The 20202-nt window shown below is 50.1% G+C and overlaps 1 protein-coding gene across 1 annotated transcript; it reads right to left on the bottom strand.

The window, feature by feature from the left end:
• Nucleotides 1–6326: 6326 nt before the first annotated feature.
• Nucleotides 6327–18071, bottom strand: TRIB3 (tribbles pseudokinase 3). Its single transcript, XM_059896531.1, has 4 exons — nucleotides 17830–18071; nucleotides 14096–14386; nucleotides 10388–10680; nucleotides 6327–7657 (listed from the first exon to the last, which is right to left on the bottom strand). The coding sequence occupies exons 2-4, from the start codon at nucleotides 14384–14386 to the stop codon at nucleotides 7168–7170; spliced, it is 1074 nt and encodes a 357-aa protein (XP_059752514.1). The 5' UTR covers nucleotides 17830–18071; the 3' UTR covers nucleotides 6327–7167.
• Between the last annotated feature and the right edge of the window lie 2131 nt (nucleotides 18072–20202).

Below are 20202 nucleotides of genomic sequence, written 5' to 3'. Positions count from 1 at the left end.
TCATCTGGGATCAATTTCTTTTTGCCTGAAATATATCCCATAAGACAGAGGTTCTCAGCCTGAGCTGTATGTTTGAATCACCTGGGGAACTTTTAAAAATCCTATGCCCAGGTCACATCTCAGATCAATTGATTCAGAATATCTGGGGTGGGTCCAGGCATCAGGAGTTTTTAATGCTCTTTGGTGAGTGTAATGAGAAGCCAAGTTTGAGAACTGTTGTTTTAGAAGTCCCTGTAGGGTGAGTCTTCTCATGACAAACTTTCTTGGTTTTTGTTTGAAAAATCTTTATTTAGACCTCACTCTTGAGAGACATTTTTGCTGGGTATAGAATTTTAGCTGGCATTTAGCACCTTGAAGACAGCATTCCATTGTCTTCTGGCTTCCATTGTTGCTGTTAAAACATCTTCACCTGTCAATCTAACTGCTGTTCTTTCTTTAAATAGCTTTATTGAGAAATAATTTATATACTATAAGATCCACCCATTTAAAGTGTACAATTTAATAGTTTTTAGTACAGAGTTGTGCAACTATCACCATGATCTAATTTTAGAACATTTTTTTAAATATTTATTTTTATTTATTTGGCTGCATTGGGTCTTAGTCGCGGCATGCGGGATCTTTCGTTGTGGTGCACGGGCTCTTTGTTGCGGCACATGGGCTCTCTAGTTGTGGCATGCAGGCTCAGTAGTTTTGGCACATGGGCTCTCTAGTTGTGGCGCATGGGCTCTAGAGTGCGTGGGCTTAGTTGCCCTGCGGCATGTGGGATCTTAATTCCCCGACCAAGGATTGAACCCACATCCTCTGCATTGGAAAGCAGATTCTTAACCACGGGACCACCAAGGAAGTCTCTAATTTTAGAACATTTTTACCACCCCCAAAGAAACCCTGTACCCATAGCAGACACTCTCTATCTCCTACTCTCTAACCCCCTCTGCACTAGTCTACTTTCGGTCTCTATAGATTTTCCTATTCTGGACACTTTATATAAATTTAGTCTTACAATATGTGGTTCCTTGTGATTGATTTCTTCCATTTAGCATAATGTTTTTGACGTTCATCCATGTTGTACTGTTGTTCTTTTGAAAGTAATCTCTCTGGATTTTTTCCCTCTGACTGCTTTTAAGATTTTTTTCTTTGTCTTTGGTGTTTTCACATTTTCACTATGATGTGTCTGTGTGTAAAAATTTATGGAGTCTCTTGACTCTGTGATTAATGTCAGCTTTCTATCTCACTAGTTCCCTCTTTAGCCACATCTAATCTGTGGTTTAACCCATCTGTTGAATTTTTTATTTTGGTTATTGTATTTTTCATCTTAGAAGTTCTTTTAGGTTTTCAAATCCACTTTGTTACTTGATATAGCTTCCTATACTTTGGCCATAGTTTCAAACTTGTTATATATTAAGCACATTAAACGTTTCTGTTTTATAATGTCTATCTGATAGTATTGCTATCTGAACTCTGAGTGTCTGTTTCTGCTGGTTTTCACTCCTATTGCCTTGTTTTCTTCTTCTGAGCCTGCCGGTTTATAATGGTCACATTCACCTGAGCCCTGAAGTCACCAGCACAAATTTGTACTGGAGGCAGATACGTTCTTTCATGTGTTCTGGTTTTAGCCTTGGTCCTTCAAGGGCAGAGCTGGCATTCACTTTGGACATTTTTCATCCCAGTGGATAGACTCTGTAGTCATTCAAACCTGGGTTCAGTCCCATAGTTACACTATCTGTGTGGCCCTGGACAAAAGATTTCCCCTCTCTGGGCCTCAGTTTCTCCCTCTGTACAATGGTGATCATCATTGTCCCTCCCTCATAGGGCTGTTTTTAGGATCTGTATCAGTTATTGGTTATTGATACATAGCAAATTACCCCAAAACTTAGCATCTTAAAACAATAATAAACATGTAGCTCTCACAGAGTTTCTATGGGTTAGGAATTCAGGAACAGTTTCTTAGGTAGTTTTTGGCTCAAGGTCTCTCAGAGGTTGTAGTTAAGATGTTGCCTGGGGCTTCAGCTATCTGAAGGCCTGACTGAGGCTGGAGGATTGACTTTCAAGAAAGCCCACTCCTAGGCCTGGTTGGTGCTGGTTATTTGCAGAATGTGTAAGTTCCTTACCACATGTATCTCTCCATAGGGTACTTGAGTGTCCTAGCAACATGGCAGCTGGCTTTTCCCAGAACAGATGATCCAGAAGAACAAGGCAGAAGCCATAATATATTTTATGGCCTATACTTAAAGTCATACTCGTTTATTTTCACAGTTTCCTATTAGTTACACTGTCAGCCCAGCTCAGGGTAGGAGGGAACTATACAAGGGCATGGATACCAGGTGTTGCAGATCATCGAGGGCCATCTGGCTATCACGTATCAAATGAGAGAGTGCATATAAAGTACTTAGAACCATGCCTGGCATGTAGCATGTGCCCGTAAACATTAACCATCCCTAATAAGTGTCCTGGCTCTGCTCTAGGCGTGTAGGATCTACACAGCAACAACTTTCATTTACAAACATTTATTGAGCAGCTCTGTGTGCCAGACACTTTTTCTGGAGCCAGGGAGACAGTTGTAAACAAAGCATATCCTTGGACTTATGAAACTCACACAAACAAATGATAGAGAATGTCCTGCCAGGTGGTGCTAAGTGCTGTGCAGAGGCACAAAGCCAGGTGAGGGGAGAGAGAACAAGGAGGGAAAGAGGGCTATATGTCTCTCCCCAGGATGCTGGTACAACTTAGGTGGTGGCTGAGATTTTGACCTGATAAAGCCCCCCACATCTGTGAGCCCATCCTAGCATCACAGGCAGGTAGAATTTACGCCCACTTTACACCCATTTGCAAACAACCCAGAGAGGAGCTAACAGGAGCTCTCTGAGTCCCCAAGGAGGCGGGATTTCTCCAAACACAGAGGTTCTCCAACTCGGATGCATCACCCAGGGTGATTGTTAAGATGCAGAACCCCAAGTGTTCTAACTCACTAGATCTGGGCAGGGTTCAGGTATCTGCATCTTAAACAAGCACCCTAGGGGACTGACTGACCACCTCTGAGAAACCTGTTCTGTGGGCTTCAGTGTGCAGGGGAGGGCATGCCCGCTCTGAAGAGTCTCCAGGTCCAGCCTCAAGGGAGGGGCAGGGCTTAGCCACACAAAAGGAGGGGAACAGGCTGAGGCCCAGAGACACCAAGCAATTGGCCCAGGGATCTACTACCTGCAGGTTCAGTTTTAGGTACACTGTAGTCAACTTACTTGATCAAGTATACCTCATGTTGTATATTGAAGAAAAAAAAAAGGGCACATATTATGTTCAGGTCCTCCCACTGAGAGGGAGAATTAATTTCCCCACCTCCTGGATCTGTCTGTGGGACACGCTGATGTGACAGAAGCACAGCTTGGGCACTGGGATTTGTTCTTCCTTGTTGCTTTTTGAAACCCCAAGACCACCACATGAAGGAGCCAGCGCTGAGCCTGTTGGAGGCTGAGACCACGTAGAGCCGAGATGAGCCATCCTAGCCAAGGCTCCCTGGAGCCTGCCGATCAGCAGACAAGTGAGTGAAGCTGAGCTGTCCTGGTGGGCCGCCCTTTGCCTGCAGCCGCATGAGTGACCAGCTGAGCCCAGCCCGAACTGCTGACACAGACAATCACGAACCACTATGTTTGGGGGTTTGTAATGCAGCAAAGACTGATACAGCCTAGTTACTGGGGAAGAGAATTTTCCTTCCTTCTCTTGTGGCAAGTTTTTCTTAGTCATGGTAATTAACACTAACTGCCCAACAGACAAACTCCAAATTGCAAAGACTTAACATAGGAAGCTTCATTTCTTGCTCAGTAAAATCCAGTGTGGATCTGGTGGTCCTCCTCTATCATGTAGCTAAGGGAACGCATGGCCTCAAGGTAGCTGTGGAAGGGAAAGACAGGGATTGAGGCCCATCAGCTTTCAATTGCTTTAGCCCAGAAGTGACCACCCCTATGTCACTTCTACACACACACCATTGGTCAGAACTAGTCCTGTGACTGTAAGAGAGGCTAGGGCATGTAGGGGAGCATGGGACTTATTGGTGACGCTTGTCTTTGCCACAAAGAACATACCACAGGTATAATTAATTTCTTCATTTGTGTGGTTATCTGTTTAACATCTGTCTCCTCTGTTAGACTGAAGTCCATGAGGGCAGGGACCACGTTGCATCCGTCTTGCATGGGACCTGCTCTACCGTTGGTTGGCGTTAGGAATAGTTGTTGAATTGCTAGGTGAATGAATAATTGGGCAGGCCACAGTGTGATATTTTGTGTTTAGCTCCCAATTGCATATAAAATCCCCAATTAAATTTCTAACAGTCCCTCTCTCCCTGTAATATATAAAGTAATATATATGTATTACCTTTGATATTGTAAAACTCTTATACAGTGATCATTCAGTGAATACAAATAGAACATGAAAGTCCCCACTAATTGCAGTCAGGGGTGTGGTTATGTGCATTGTATTGCTTGGTGAGAGTGGATTTGCATTTTATTTTTTTTTTTGATTTGCATTTTTATGTGACAGTTTTCTTGTGCCTGCCTCAGAGTGGCCTTGGCAAAAGTTCCTGCTTCAAGGCAAAACCAGGTGAGTTGTTCTCTCTGTTGTGGTTTTGGATGAATCTTTTGCTCTCTCTAAACCTCATTTTTCAGGAATTCCCTGGCTGTCCAGTGGTCAGTACTCCACGCTTTCACTGCCATGGGCCTGGGTTCAGTCCCTGGTCGGGGAACTGAGATCCCACAAGCCACGTGGTGTGGCCAAAATAAATAAATAAATAAATAATAAACCTCATTTTTCTTATCTGTGAAATGACAAGAGCATCTGCCTCATAGGGTTGTCGTGAGGCATAGATGAGTCTCTCTGTGTAATGTAAAGACCTGCCACTTGGCAGCCCCCATTTTATATAAGCTGTCCCCCCTTGCCCTTGTTCCACAGGCACCAGGAAGAACACAGCTTGTGAGGGAGCTGGGGCAGGGTCTATTGGAGGGTTTGGGGGAAGGGTGAAAGTTGGGGACTGCTCCATGAGACCCTAGACAGAGCTGGGCCCTATTCTGGGTGATGCTGGGTGCACAGAGAGGAGGCTGACTTGTCCCTGTCTATATTAGTTAGCATTTGCTGTGTAACAAAACACCCTAAAACTTAATGGCTTAAAACAATGATCATTTTATTTAGCCCATGATCTTGTGGGTCAGTTGGGGAATTCTTCTGGTCTGGGTCAGCCTGACTGAACTCTGCATTTGTAGTCAGCTGGGGGGTCAACTGGTGGCTGGACGATCTAGGATAGCTTCCATCACCTGTCTGCAGTTAGCAGGCTATTGGCCGAGCTACCACAGTTCTCTTCCTTGTGCTTTCTCCCACTACCTCCTCCCTCTCAGAGTTTGATTTTGTTCATTTATCACTACCCCACCCTCCCAACCCCCCACATGTAGCATGAGCCTCAGGGAGGCTGCTCCCACCTATAGCCGGAGAACTGGTATGATTAATTAAGATAATTGCATTTCCGTTGCTGGTGATTGGTCAGGAGAGGTCACAGTGGCCCAGTTCTGGCCAAAACGTCTGTTAGGAGTGCTCCTGGGAAAGATTTCCCCATCCCCATGGAAGAGCTATAGAGAGAACAGCTAACTCTGATTGAGGACTTGTTATGCCAGCCACTGTTTATTGGAAGTGCTTTAGCTAAAATAACCCATTTGATTCTCTTGAGTTAGGTATTATTATCCCTCATTTTACAGATTAAGAATCTGAGGTATAGCGTGATTAAGAAACTTGCCGAGGGTCAAACAGCTAGTGAGTGTTGGAGCCAGGATTTAATTCCACATAGCCTGACTCCAGAGTACTGAGATCTCAAGTACTAGCATGCCACCCTCCTTCCTCCTCTGGTCATGGATCTCTCTCATGTGACACCTGGTACTGCTGTAGCCACTGTGCCAGCAGTTACCTGGGACAACAGAGCAAAGAGACAGAATGAGCCTAGGGAACCAGGTCCTTGCTAACAGCTCTGAGAGCCAAATCAACCGGCCCTGAAGCCCACTCCCCGCCTGTGGACCTCTTGCTTTGTGTGAAATACGTTTGCTTCTTTTTAAAGCCACTTTAACTCACGGTTTCAGTTACATGCAGCCAAAAAGTATCCTGAGACACCAAGACATCCAGAAGGAACAGAGGGAATGAGGGAAGACCTACTGGGTCTTCTGTTCTCATGAACCACTCAGCTGAGATTGACACACAAGGCCTCTGGCCTTTCACCCTGGGGCTGGTTTGGAGGCAGGGAAAACTCGTAAGAGATGGGGAGAAGATGGATGAAATAACCAGGAGAAATGACAGTACTTCGTAATTCCTTTATTAGGCACAAGATAAAAACATATACTCATGGCATCGAAAACCCACAGTGTTGATATAGGGTCCTGGACCCCAAGTGTCCCCAGAACAGAGCTTGGGACTTTTCAGGAGGCCAGGGGACAGAACCTGCCTGATCCTGGCACCCAACTCTGGTGCTCAGGTCAGGGGCCACTGAGGTGGACAGGCCTGGCCCATCACTCCAAACTACTCTTTTGAGTTAGATGAGGACCAGCCTCACCATTTGCACTCTTAATCTTCCAGCCCAAATCCTTGGCTCAGGCCTGGGTGGAGAAGCCCTTGACCAAGAGGACAGAGCTGCTGGGAGCACAATTCCCAGCACGGTCTGGGCTCTAGAGTCCTGAGTTATAGGGGAGAGGCCTGGAGCCTTTGGCACAGGGATGCTTCCCTTTCTCTGAAAAGGTGCAAGACACAAAGGCAGCTGGGTTGTTTGTGAAAGGGACTGTCCCATGTCAGAGGTACCTGGGCATCAGCATGAGTGGATGCCGATACCTGCACTGTGGGTGCTCAGTGTAGACACTGCCCGGTGAGCATGGAAAGTGTTGTCAACTCTGTGAGCAGGACTTCTGTCTCTGTCGATCACTGCTGTGTTCCCAGCACTGGGAGCGGCGCTTGGCACAGCGAGCGCCCGAGGACTCGGTGAGGCACGAGCTCCTGTGCACAGCTGTGTGCAACCAGCACGCTCCACACACACCTCCTCCTCTCTCCCTCCCAGAAGGCACTTAAGGCTCGGCTCAGTTCAAAGAGGCAGGAGAGAGCTTAGAGATACCCCAGCCTCAACTGGCAGTCTGAGGCTGAGAGTCCAGTAGGGTGGCGTTAGCCGTAGAGACCCACATCTCTCTCTCCCTCCTCCTCCGCCTCCTCCAGCCCCAGCCCTTCTGGGACCACCTGGTCAGCCTCGCAGAGGCTGGATCGCGAGGGGGGTGTAGGGATCACATTCTCCCGCAGCCAAGGGTGCTGCAGGATGCCTGAGGCCGTGAGCCGCTCAGCTGGCTCCCTTCGGAGGAGGCAGCGGACCAGGCAGCGGGCCGGGGCCGAGAGGCCCTCGGGCAGGGCGAAGGCCCCACGGCGGATCTTGCCAAAGAGCAGGGCAGGCTCTGAGTCCTGGAAGGGGTAGTGGCCAGCCAGCATGGTGAAGAGTGCCACACCCAGGCTCCAGACGTCTGCTGCCTTGCCGGAGTAGGATGGCCGGGAACTGAGGATCTCGGGGCCCACATAGGCTGGGCACGCGTGCTTGTCCCACAAGGAGTCGTCAGGCCCGGTCAGCACGCAGGCATCCTCCAGGTTCTCCAGCACCAGTTTTGTCCTGTGCAGGGGGAGAGACGGGGGGTCAGATAGTGGGACCCCCCCACGCCACCACCCCACATTGTCACACTTAATGGCACCCATTTCCCAAATGCCCGCTGGCATTTGCCAGACATGAGCCAGTCCTGTGAGGCTGGATGATTAATCCCGTATTACAGATGAGGAAGTCTAGGCTCAGAGAGATTAAGTCATGTCTTAAGGTCACAGAGCAATTAAATTTGAACTAGGACTCTGAGAGGAACACATTTCCCGACTGTCTCTGGGGCGGGGGCCCGGTGTGGGGAGGTGCGTACTCAGGTGGCTGAGGGCATTAAGCCTCTATTAAACCAGATGCAAACTTAGGGTCTAGGCAGGTAACACAATTAGAAGTAGGAAGTGGGGACTGTGCCAACTATCTCAGCACAAATCCTGCCTAAAAAGGGCACCACTAACAACATTACAGTCAATATTTGGAGTGTCCACTGCGAACATGACCCTGGGCTAAGCTTCTACCTGGTGTATGTCATTTCACCCTCATACAACCGATGAGGAAGAGGCCATTTTGCAGCCACGGGGAGCAGGGCTGGGATTGAATCCTGGCTCTCTCCAGCCCACAGCCAGCGCTATGAGCTGCTTATGTAGTTCCCAGGGTGGCTCCATGGTCCCCTTTTCCACAAGAGAAGTCAGAGATCATATTTTAATGAAAACAATCCCGGCTTTTAAAAAGTTAGCAACCAATTTTATTTATTTTTTAAATTAATTAATTAATTTTGGCTGCACTGGGTCTTTATTGTGGTGCACGGGCTCTCTAGTTGTGGCGCGGGCCCAGTATTTGCGGTGCGCGGGCTTAGTTGAGGTATGTGGGATCTAGTTCCCTGACCAGGGATCGAACGGGGGCCCCCGGCATTGGGAGCATGGAGTCTTAACCACTGGACCACCAGGGAAGTCCCTTTATTTTTTTTATTTTTTATTATTTATTTGGCCGTGCCGCATGGCCTGTGGGATCCCAGTTCCCTGACCAGGGATCGAACTCGGGGCCCCCGCAGTGGAAGCCTAGAGTCCCAACCACTGGACCATCAGCGGATTCCCGCAAGCAATTTTAATTAAAAACACAAACGAACAGGAATTTGGGCCAAAAATAAAAAGTGTATGTAGACCACCATTTGCAACTTCTGCTTTAAATAACTCCCACGGGGCTTCCCTGGTGGCTCCGTGGTTAAGAATCCGCCTGCCAGTGCAGGGGACATGGGTTCGAGCCCTGGTCTGGGAAGATCCCACATGCTGCGGAGGAACTAAGCCCGTGTGCCATAACTACTGAGCTTGCGCTCTAGAGCCCGTGAGCCACAACTACTGAACCCACGTGCCACAACTACTGAAGCCCACGCGCCTAGAGCCTGTGCTTGGCAACAAGAGAAGCCACAGCAATGAGAAGCCCGCGCACCGCAACAAATAGTAGCCCCCGCTCGCCACAACTAGAGAAAGCCCTCACACAGAAACGAAGACCCAACACAGCCAAAAATAAATTAATTAATTAATTATAAATAAATAAATAACTCCCACAGAGCACTCTAGACTACTTTAATAGGAAGCATACTATTACCACTGCTATTAATCTTGTTCCCATGGCACCACTTCTTGGGTGCCTGTCTGAAAACGCTGACTAGTCCTGTGAATCACTGCACAGGGGGTGGGCTGAGGTGTTAGCATTATTGGCCCATTTTTCAGATAAGGAAGTCAAGGTTCAGGCAGGTGAAGCCATTGCTCAAGGACAAATTGCAAGTTAAAAAGTAGAACCAGGCTTCCCTGGTGGCGCAGTGGTTGAGAATCTGCCTGCCAATGCAGGGCACACGGGTTCGAGCCCTGGTCTGGGAAGATCCCACATGCCGCGGAGCAACTGGGCCCGTGAGCCACAACTACTGAGCCTGCGCGTCTGGAGGCTGTGCTCCGCAACAAGAGAGGCCACGATAGTGAGAGGCCTGCCTGCGCACTGTGATGAAGAGTGGCCCCCGCTTGCCGCAACTAGAGAAAGCCCTCGCACAGAAACAAAGACCCAACACAGCCAAAATAAATATAAAAATAAATTTAAAAAAATAAAATAAAAATAAAAAGTAGAACCAGAATTTGAACCCAGGTTTGCCTGATTCCACCATCCCTCTTCTGATGGTGCTTCTCAAACTATTGCCTTGAAAAGGGAAGAAAGTACTTTTCTCACTTCTGGGTGGTGGTCTGGGGGTGTTGTACTCACCCTAAACTCAAAATTATTTGAAGCTGTGTATTAGCTTAAAAATCATTATAAAATTTACATTCTACTTCTTACTAAAAACATGTTCATTTTAGTATAGAATGTAAAAGAAAATAGAAAACCACCTTCAGGCAAACATCCTAGGAATAACTGCTACAGGCAGAATGGATGGTGGCTGAAATTAGTGGGTGAAAGTTTAAGGAGAAACAGGATATTTACATGCAGAGCCCCAAAGAACCTCAAAGTACTGATTAATTACGAGGTATTGCCCAAGGTATTTATTAATTATAAATGGTAAATTAGGAAACTTCCAGTGGAGAAACTTGGCAGAAGCCACCTTAACCAAAGATTGAGGTTAACATCACAGCAATCCGTATCAGCAGCCTGTATCTCCTGATAGGATGGGCTGAGAAGGCCCTATGGCTTCTGTGGTATTCTGCCAAAAATGCATTACCTCAATCTAACTGTGACCAGAACATCAGTCAAGGCCTTATCCGTGGCCATGCTCACCTCTCCGGGTCAGTAAAGACAAAGCGCTGCAGCTTGAGGTCGCGCAGGACCAGCCCGTGCTGGTGGCAGTGCGCCAGGGTGGCGGCCATCTGGCGGAAGAGCGCGGCGGCCTCGGGCTCCAGGAGGCGCCGCCGGCGGCGCACCAGGCTGTGCATGTCCCCATGCGGCCGCGGGAAGAAGGCATAGAGGTGCCGCGTGCCTGTCAGGACCTCCACCGGCCGGGCCACATGGCCGTGGTGGGGCAGCCGTGAGTAGGGCTCCAGCACCGCCAGGGCCTCGCAGGCTGGGTACACCTGTGGGAGCATGGTGTGAACGTGGGTGGGGACCCCGTGGGGCCCAGGTCGGCCTTGCAGCCGGTCACAGCCAACCCTTTAGACACTACTGTGTGCTGGGCCTTGTGCCCCAGCGTTTCAGCAGCAGGTCACTCAATCCTGACCAAGCGGAGGGCCACATGGCCAGCAAGGGACAGAGCTGGGATTGAATCCCTGTTCTCCATCATCTGTGCTCTTAGCTGCGAGCTCATATGGCCTTAAACCTCAGATAATTAAAAATAACAGGGGCTTCCCTGGTGGCGCAGTGGTTGAGAGTCTGCCTGCCAATGCAGGGGACACGGGTTCGAGCCCTGGTCTGGGAAGATTCCACATGCCGCGGAGCAACTAGGCCCGTGAGCCACAACTACTGAGCCTGCGCGTCTGGAGCCTGTGCTCCGCAACAAGAGAGGCCGCGATAGTGAGAGGCCCGCGCACCGCGATGAAGAGTGGCCCCCGCTTGCCGCAACTGGAGAAAGCCCTCGCACAGGAACGAAGACCCAACACAGCCAAAAATAAAATAAATAAATAAATTAAAAAAAAAAAAAAATAACAGGTAACCTGAACAAAAATAACCCCCCCAAACAGAGGGAGTCCAAAAGGGCAGATAATGCAGAAGTAACTCATCCTTCTCCTCATCATCAATATGGCTACCATTCTCTAGGATTCACTGCCCACCCACCCTTTCCTTTATTCCACAAGCAGGCATTGAATGCCTACCTGTACCAGCCACTGGGGCGCTAACTTGACTGACAGCCACGGTCCCTGCCCTCCTGGTGCCCATAGTCCAATACATGAGAGAGTAAACAGGCCAAAAAAACTAAATACTTACAAATTCTGATAAGAATTGCAAAGGAATGCTGGAATAAAGAGTATTCTGGCAGGGGGCACCTATTTTAAAAAGTGTAGTCCGGAAGGGACTCTGAGGAAGTGACCTGAATGATTGAGGTGCCCAAGGGATAAGCTTTCTAGGTGGGAGGCACAGGCAGTGCAAAGGCCCTGAGGCAGGAAAGAACCTGAGCTGCTCTAGAAACCCAGCCAAAGACCAGTATGACTGGAATGGGGTGGGGGAGGAAGGTGGGCCCCGTGGTGAGAGTGGGGAGGTTGTGGGGAAAGATGCTAGGGGTTTTATGGACATTAGATGGAAACCTTGCCATAGTCCTGAAAGGATGTTCAGAGGAAGGTGACTTGGAAGCCACACAGCTAATCAGTGGTAGAGCAGTCTACTCACTTTGGTTTATCTGCCTTTAAACCCTTTGCTTGTTATTTTGTCTATGACACACAGAAAATAAAAATAAATAAATAAAGCATATACGTATTTAATCCATGAAAAAATGTAAGTAGATGTGTTAAAACAAAACAAAACAGTTGGGGTGGCTTGGAGGCAATAATCCAAAAACGCAGACTTTTTTAAAAGTCAGGGCAAGCGCATCCCTGCCTCTGAGCATTTGCACTTGCTTTTCCTGCCACCTGAATGTTCTCCTCTAGATACCCACAGGGCTGGCTCCCCCAGTGCAAGTCACTGCTCAAAGTCACCTCCTCAGATAGGTCTTTCTGGACTTCCCAGCTAAGATCACCTTCACCCCTTCCCCTCCCCACTCCCTTCTCTCCCAGCTCCTAGCTTCTCTCCATAAGCAGTTAAGATCACCTGACGTATATTTTACTTATTCACCCCGAGCATGAACTGTGGCGGCAGAGCTTGGTCTACTTTTGAGCCACAGCATGGTACATGGTGCATGGTGCACGGCACGTACAAGTGCTCACTGAGAGTTTGTTGAATTAATGAATAAGGCGATAATCTAGGAAGACAGGATGTAGATCTTTCTATACACCGACCAGAAAAGCCTAGGCAATGTGGAAACGGCAGGTCGGCCCCCACAGTTCACGCTGGACATAGGAACAGGCACATCCCAGCAGATTTCTTTAAATGTTCCTGAATATCTAGGGCCATGTGAAAGCATGGTGCTTCTGGCTCCAGCTTGCCATGGTTGTTCCTCTCAGCATGGACCTCCCTCCCCAGGGGAACAGAAAAAAACCTGTGGTGCTGCAGGAAGGGCACCCAGAGTTCAGGGGTTCCTTAGAGCACCTGGGGTAGCCCTGGTGACCAGCATCAGGCAGCCCAGGGCCCAGTGTGATGTCCAGATCTGGCCCTGCCCGCTGCACCCCCATCAGCAGGAGCTGGAACCACCATTGCTGCTCCTCCCAGTTGGATGGAAGCTTCAGTCCCTCTGCCTCTCTGTGCCTTCCCAAGGGGACCCAGCCCCCTTCTACCCCTCCCTGTGTACCTGGGTCTCCCTATCCTCCTTACCCCTGCCCACCAGAGCAAACCTGCCTTGCTTGTATCTGAACCACCTGTCCTAGCATGGGGCCCACGGCTCTGGGCTTAACCTGCTTGGGCCCAATCTCAGCTCCGACACCTCCTGGCTTTGTGATGTGGCAAGTAACCACAGCTTTCTGAACCTCAGAGCCTGTCCTCTCTCTATAGAATGGGCCCAATAATAGTAACTACCTCATAGACTGTGTGAAGATTAGAGGAGTGATGCAGACTAGACAATCAACCTGGTGCATAGTAAACACCTACGATTATGCTTTCTCGTCTCTGTCCTTGTGAGCTGAGACCTGGCAGTGTCCTGTATGGGTCACTTGGCCCTGCCTGTTGCCTGAATTCTGCCAAGAACTCTGATTTCTGTCAGGAACCCTGGACTATGCCCTAGGATCCAGGCTTGATGCCATGTGGCTTCATGCATGGCCCTTCTCCTCTCTTGACCTCAGTCTTTCCATCTGTAAAATGGCCACCAGTAGGCCCAATGACCTCCAGGTTCCCAGGAGTTCTGATGTCTATCATATCTCATCCTACTCTTGTGCACATACTTTAAATGGCTCCCCACAGCCTAGTGGGGGCTTCTTCCTAATGCTTTCACAACCAGTGGCTGCCAGCTCTCATCTGCTGGCCCTGTCTGCACCCCCTCTCCACTCCGGCCATAATGAAGTCCTTTTAATTCTCTGAAGTGCCATGCTCTCACTCCTGTAGGCCTCTGCATAGCTGTTTCCCCTGCCTGGAACTCCCTTCTCCCACTTTTCCCTGGCTGACTCCTACTCAGCCTTTTCTGACTCTGCCTTTGAATATACTAGAGGCTTCTCTGTGCTCTCATGGCCCCTAAGCTCCACCCCAGCAACATTTATCATACTATGGGGCCTAAGCTGTGAATTCCCCCAGGGCTGGGACCATCTGGTTTACCTCTCGGTTTCAGCCCAGCCTGGAGCTTGACAGAGAGCTGGGGATTCACTGGTTGCTTCCCCAATAAAAACAGAACTAAATTAATATAACGGTCCCTCAGCCCTGGCAATCCTTTCCCAGCCCCCTGTGATGCTCGCGGACAGTGGCCCCTGGGGAACGTACCTTGCAGATGTACTCCGTGCCTGTGGGGCAGTGCAGGGTGCGGTAGGTCCGGCTGCCCTCCTCAGGCTCCAGGAGAACATAGGGCCCAAGCCTGGAGGCAGCGGTCACAGCAGGGGTGTGAACTGGAGCAGGGGGTGGGCTCAGGGGCAGTTGGCAGGAGGGCAGCCTGGGCTGGGGCCCACATCGAGCATGTTTCTGGGTGGGACACTCAGCGTCTAGGTCATCATCCAACTCCAACCGCTTCTTCCTGGAGGGGGCACCCTCAGGAACAGCCAGAGAGGTGGCTCGCATCTAGAAAGAAGGGGAGAAAAGCACTAAAGTAAGGCTGCTTGGTGTCCCCTCTTTTCCTCTGCTGGTAGGAGGATACACTTGCACAGCCTTTATGAACGGTGACTTGGCGGTGTGCATTAAATGGACAAATGCATATACCCTTGACTGGGTGTCCCACTTCTGGGAATTTATCCTTCAATTAAAATGCCTACCAAAAAATTAAATATGTGAAAGGCTGCTAATCAGAGCCTTGTGTCTAACAGTAAAAAGCAGGAAATTCCCCCAGTTGTCCAGCAGTAGAAGACTAGTTAAAACATCATGGTACAACCACACAGTGGAATACCATACAGCTCTGAAAAAGGCCAGGAACTCTCTACATACTGATGCAATGATGCAAGTACAAGGTTATCCCTACAGCCCATATGATAGAAACAATTAAATGTCCATCATTAGGAGACTGGTTAAATACATTATGTTTCTCTATATGTGGAACAGTTGTAGCCATTTAAAAGACTGAGGAAATTCTTTATGTGCTAATTGGAAAGATCTCCAGAGTGAACTGTTAAGTGAAAAAAAAGTACAGTGGAGAGATGGACTTGATGGTTGGTGAGAGGGAGGAAGACAGACTTTGCACTGTATCTGTTGAGTGCTGTAGTATAGGCAGCTATTACCTCTGAAAGGTAGGGAGGGATGGAAGGAGGGGGAAGAGGAGTAGGGATGATGAAGGATGATGAATCAATGAAGTGTATACTGAATTTACATATGAATGGATGTTCTGGAATGAATATACTTATTGTCAAGTGAACAAAGCTAGCTGCTGAACAATATACCCAAGATGATCTCATTTATGTAAAAAACCCCACCAGCATGTAATATGATGTATCTGCATATTTGTATATATAGGTGTGTAAATGCACAGGAAAAGGTCTGGAAGGACCCAGACTAAATTGGCCACAGTAGCTTCTGGCCTCCTGAGACTCCAGGAGAGGAAGGGATTTGGTAGGGAGGCAAAGGAATTTTCAATTTCAATAATTTAAAATAAAGATTCCACATTCATTTAGTGCTTGAGTATTTCAAAACAGATGGAGTGTACTTCTTTTTTAAAATGTGAACTTTGTCTACATGCAGAGTTAGTCCACCAGCCAGCTCAGTTTTACCATCAGGTGAGAATGAGGCCAGGAGGGGAGGTCTCTCAAAGCCCCAAGATTCACTCATTCAACTTCAGAGGAAGCACTCCCCACCCCCACCCCCGGCACAGCTGTGTCACTGTGTGTGTGGTGGGTGGAGGAGAGGGCAAAGGCGTGTCAGGGAGGAAAGGTTCTCTCCAGGACCCGTCTGACCACCTATCCAGGCTCCAGATGAGCAACAAGGCGGCCCAGGTATGAGGTGTGAGAGGGAGATAGACTTCAGCCAGGTGAAGACCTTCCCAACAGTCCTAGGCAGGATTAGGGGGAAACATCACTCAGAGTCAGCTCTCTGACTGAGAGATCTCTCCAATCTCTCCAATCATGCCAAATGCATGGGCTCCCAAATGCATGGGCTGCCTTGGGAGGGAGGGAGCCCCCATCTTGAATGAAAGACCATAATCCCATCTTGGTAAGAATGCAGTAGGGGGTGACTGTAATCAGATATTCCCTGGATGTCATCCTGGCTCAGACCCTTCCTGGCTGGAGAGCCCTAGGCAAGTTCTTCAAAATTCCTGAGCCTCCATTCCCTCATCTGTAAAGTGGATGCAAAGCCCATAAGATTTTTTTTTTTTTCCATAAGATTTTTGTGATGTTGAAATGAAAATACAAATAAATTAACATGGCCCTGTTGCAGGATAGGTGTCAGGAAATGGTCACTACTGTTGGTTTATTATTATTATTATTATTATTATTATTACTCACAGCTGAAGATGCTGAAGTGCTACCCTTGGGAGTCTCAGAAACTTCTGCAGGGATGAGGTTAGGATGACACTCCTTACTGCACTGGCTATTCAGAGAGTAAAGCAAGATGATCCCTGTCTGTGTAGATGCTTTGTGCCCTGCAAAGCCTGAGACTCCCTGGAGTGGCTCTCCCATGGCCACATCAGCACCCCAGGCTGCTTTTGCCCTATCCAGGGCTCAGAGCCTGGTCGGGCCTGGGATAAGCTCCATTGGACAGATGGGGTAACTGAGTCTATAGGTGAACAACGGAATTTGCAGGCCGCAGGGCAAGATTAGAATCTCTGCCGTAAGATGGAGGCAGCCCCTAATTTCTACCTCTTGCTGTTCCCTGACACCCCCAGGGGAATAAGGGCGGGTCATACCAAACACACATACTCACAGAACCCAGGGCAGACGGGTGTACACACGCCCCCCCAAAACACACTCTGTCCAAGCCAGCCAGCCAAGGCACACATACAGGGCAGAGAGGGGCACCCACATCATTAAGAGACACACACCTCGCCCTCCACCGGCAAGCGTGCACGCACACGCACACAGAGCTCTCCCAACTATCATACTCACGACTGCAGGACGGATACCAACAAGGCCACACGCTCAGTCTGACCCCTCCGCCCACCCCGCCCCCACGCCCCCACAGCGAAGGCAGTGGGCGGCCTCGCCCAGTCCTCGGCAGCCGGGATCGGAAGCCGTAGGAGAGGAAGCGGCGGAGGGGCGGGGGTCCCGGAGCAGAAGGTTCAGCGGAAACCGAGGGCCGGCGAGGGGCCTCGGAGGGGCGGGCAAAGGGAAGGAGGCTGGGCCCCTGGGCTGAGATAAGAGGCCTCGCCCCCACGCCCCAGAATCAACAGGTACAACACACACAGTCGGCAACAACAGAATACGCGCGCATCCTACAGCTCGCAAACCGGTAGCCGTCAGGCCCGTCACACCCGTGGCCCATGCCCTCGCGCCGGGTCCTGGCTGCCCTTGACCCTGCGCCCTCCCCACCCCCCGCCCACGGGCACCCCCGTCCCCGCACGGCCCGCACCTGCCGCCCGGTGCCCAGCCCTCCGCATAGCTCGCAAGGTTCCCGGAGACACAGCCCCACCCGGACCCCACTGGCCCACGCGGACCCCAGCAGATCCGCACGGACACATCCCACAGGTAGACAGGCTCCCCCCGGCCCCCAGTGACCCCACAGACCTCCTCGCACCCAGCCACACAACTCCCCTACCCGCCCCACACTCACACAAACGCGGACACCACACACCCTCCGCCCCCGGGACACGCTGCCACGCCCCGCGGGTACGCATCCTCCCGCCAGCCTGATCGGCCACGCTCGGCGACCCCACGCCCTGCGGGGCCGCGTCACCTGGGCCCGGCGGGAACACTCAGCCCAGATCGCTCCCCGGACCGTGGGTTTCCTTAAAAGTTGTGTGTATGTGTGTGTGTGTGTGTGTGTGTGTACGTGTGACACGCGGCAACCCCAGCCACCCCGAGGCTCCCGGCCGCCCCTCAGCCCCTCCGGCCGCAGCCTCCCCCCCCCGCCGGGTACCCTACCCTCGCGCGCGACGGAGTCCTGGCGCCGGCCAAGCTCAGAGTCCCCAGGCACCCCGGGGTGGCCCGCGCTGCTCCTCCGTGGCTGAGCTCGGCTCCGGGTCGGGCTCTGGCTTCGGTCCCCAGCAGCCGGACGCGTGCGGAGCCGCCGCCAGTTCCGCTGCGAATGTCTCGGGGGCGCCGAGCGCCGGGCTCCAGCTCCGGCCCGGGTGATGTAAACCTGAGCTAATCAGCCACCGCCTGATGCCCTCAGGCCCGGGATTGCACCATCCCCTGAGCCCCGCCCCCCGGGGTCACCTCCGAGCGCGCCCCGCCCCACCCCTTCCGTGCGGTCCGCTTGCGGTCCCGGAACCCCTCCCGGCTCTCTAGGGGTGTCTTGTTTCCACCCCCGCCCCCTGCCTACCCCTCCCGCCCCGTGCTCGAAGACTCAAAGCGATGCCGGTGGCTGGCTCTCCCTATCACCTTGGAAAAAGCATTTTGCTTTTCTGAGTCTCAGTTTTCCCATCTGTGAAATAGAAGAACATCCTTCTTTCTCAGGATGGGGCGGAGGAGAAAAAGAGCAAACCGTGACAGTTTTCTGGGTGCCCCCCCCCCCGCGGTAATAAAGCACTTGCCCACCATTGCTTTATTAAACGTTTAGGAGAACCCTGGGCAGGCCGGAAGCTCCATTCTCCCCCATTCTACTAAGGGGCAGCCTGAGGCCCAACTATGTGAAAGCAACCCAGGAGCTTTGCAAAGACCACAGACTTAGGAGCTGACTCTGGGCTCAACAGTACCATTGTGGTGCCCTGGGGAGGCCTGGGTTCTGGTGGGCTTCACAGCACTTATTTAATAGAGGTAGTGCAGCCTGGTAGTTAAGAGCAAGTCCCCTGGAACCGGCCTGCCTAAGTGTGCCCAGACCCTAACTCTGCCCAGACCCACTGTGTTCAGACCCACTGTGCTACCTCAGGAAATGGATTAAATAAGTTAACACATGTTAAATGCTTAGATGCATGGCACATGGTAGATGCTCAGTAAACAGAGTGGAGACAGTGGAGGCTCAGAGAGGGACAGCACCCATAACAGGACTTGCACCCCAGGTGTGGGAAGCCCAGGTGCCACTCGCTGTTTGGTGAAGCATCCCTGTGCAGCCCCGGGGGTCCAATCCCTTTAAGGCCTTGATGTCTGAATTCACCAGTGTCAAAAAATAACTCCTCCAAGCAGAGGTTGATGGGAGGCAGGTGGAGTCACCTTTGTTTCCTTGGTTGCAGAACTCTAGGGACCAGCTCACCTGTGTCTCAGAGCCTTCAGGGCACACCAGGGGGTTCTGGGATCTCATTTAACCCTGGAGATTCCCATGCCTGGGAGGGATGAATGAGCTCATTTTCTACACCAGGACCTAGACTCAGTTGGACACTCCCACAGCTGTAGGGGGCAAGGAAAGGCTGGGATGTTGTTTTCCCAGCACCTCTCTGAAGCCAGACTGTGGCTGCGTTTGCTTATACATTCCTAACTTTGTTTCATGCTGTGTCAGACCCTGTTCTAAGTGCTGGGAACTCAGCAGTGACAAGACTGACTCATCCCTGCCCTCATGGATCTTATAAATCAGTGGGGAGACAGACCATTCTCAGGAAAATAAAATCAATAAACCAAGATCATTGAAAATAGATTATGTGTCATGTATTTTCTTGAATAAATAGCATAGATTTATTCTCTATCAGATATGACTGAGGGCTGGCTATTTTCAGTAGGGCTCATCAGGAAGGTGATGTTTAAACTAAGATCTTAAGGAAGAGAAGGGGTGAGGAGTACAAAGATGTGAGAGGAGACGGAGGAAAGAGTAAGTGCAAAGGCCCTTAAGGAACTGTGAAAAGGGCAATGTCACTTCTATTCTATAGATGAGTCAAGGTGAGGGGCTTACCCACGACCACCCAGCTTATTATATGAAGCAGATTTGAGATCTGAACCTGGGGCAGCTGACTCCAGTGCCACAATGTCCAGGGACATTTCACAATCTTTGCAACCCAGAAGCCTCCTCCAAGACTTGTGGGTATGGTCACTGAAACTGTATCTTGGGCATGGACCCCAGGTTTGGGGACCTTATCACAGTTAGGGGTATCAAATCTCAATTCTCTAGACCAGCACTTTTCAATAGAACATAACAAAACCAAATATGTAGTTTCAGATTTTCTAGTTATGCATTAAAGAAGCATAAAAAGAAACAGGTGAAATGAATTTTAATAATATAGTTTATTTAATCCAATATATATATAGCATATTATAATTTCAACAGATAGTAAAAAATTGTTAATGAGATAACCTAAATTTTTTTCATATTAATATCTTCAAAATCTGGCATATATTTTACGCTTAGTTTGGACACAAATCAGCATGGAA

The sequence above is a fragment of the Balaenoptera ricei genome, chromosome 15, assembly GCF_028023285.1.
Source record: "Balaenoptera ricei isolate mBalRic1 chromosome 15, mBalRic1.hap2, whole genome shotgun sequence".
Classification (NCBI taxonomy): Eukaryota; Metazoa; Chordata; class Mammalia; order Artiodactyla; family Balaenopteridae; genus Balaenoptera; species Balaenoptera ricei.
This window is presented reverse-complemented; position numbering and strand designations above follow the sequence as displayed.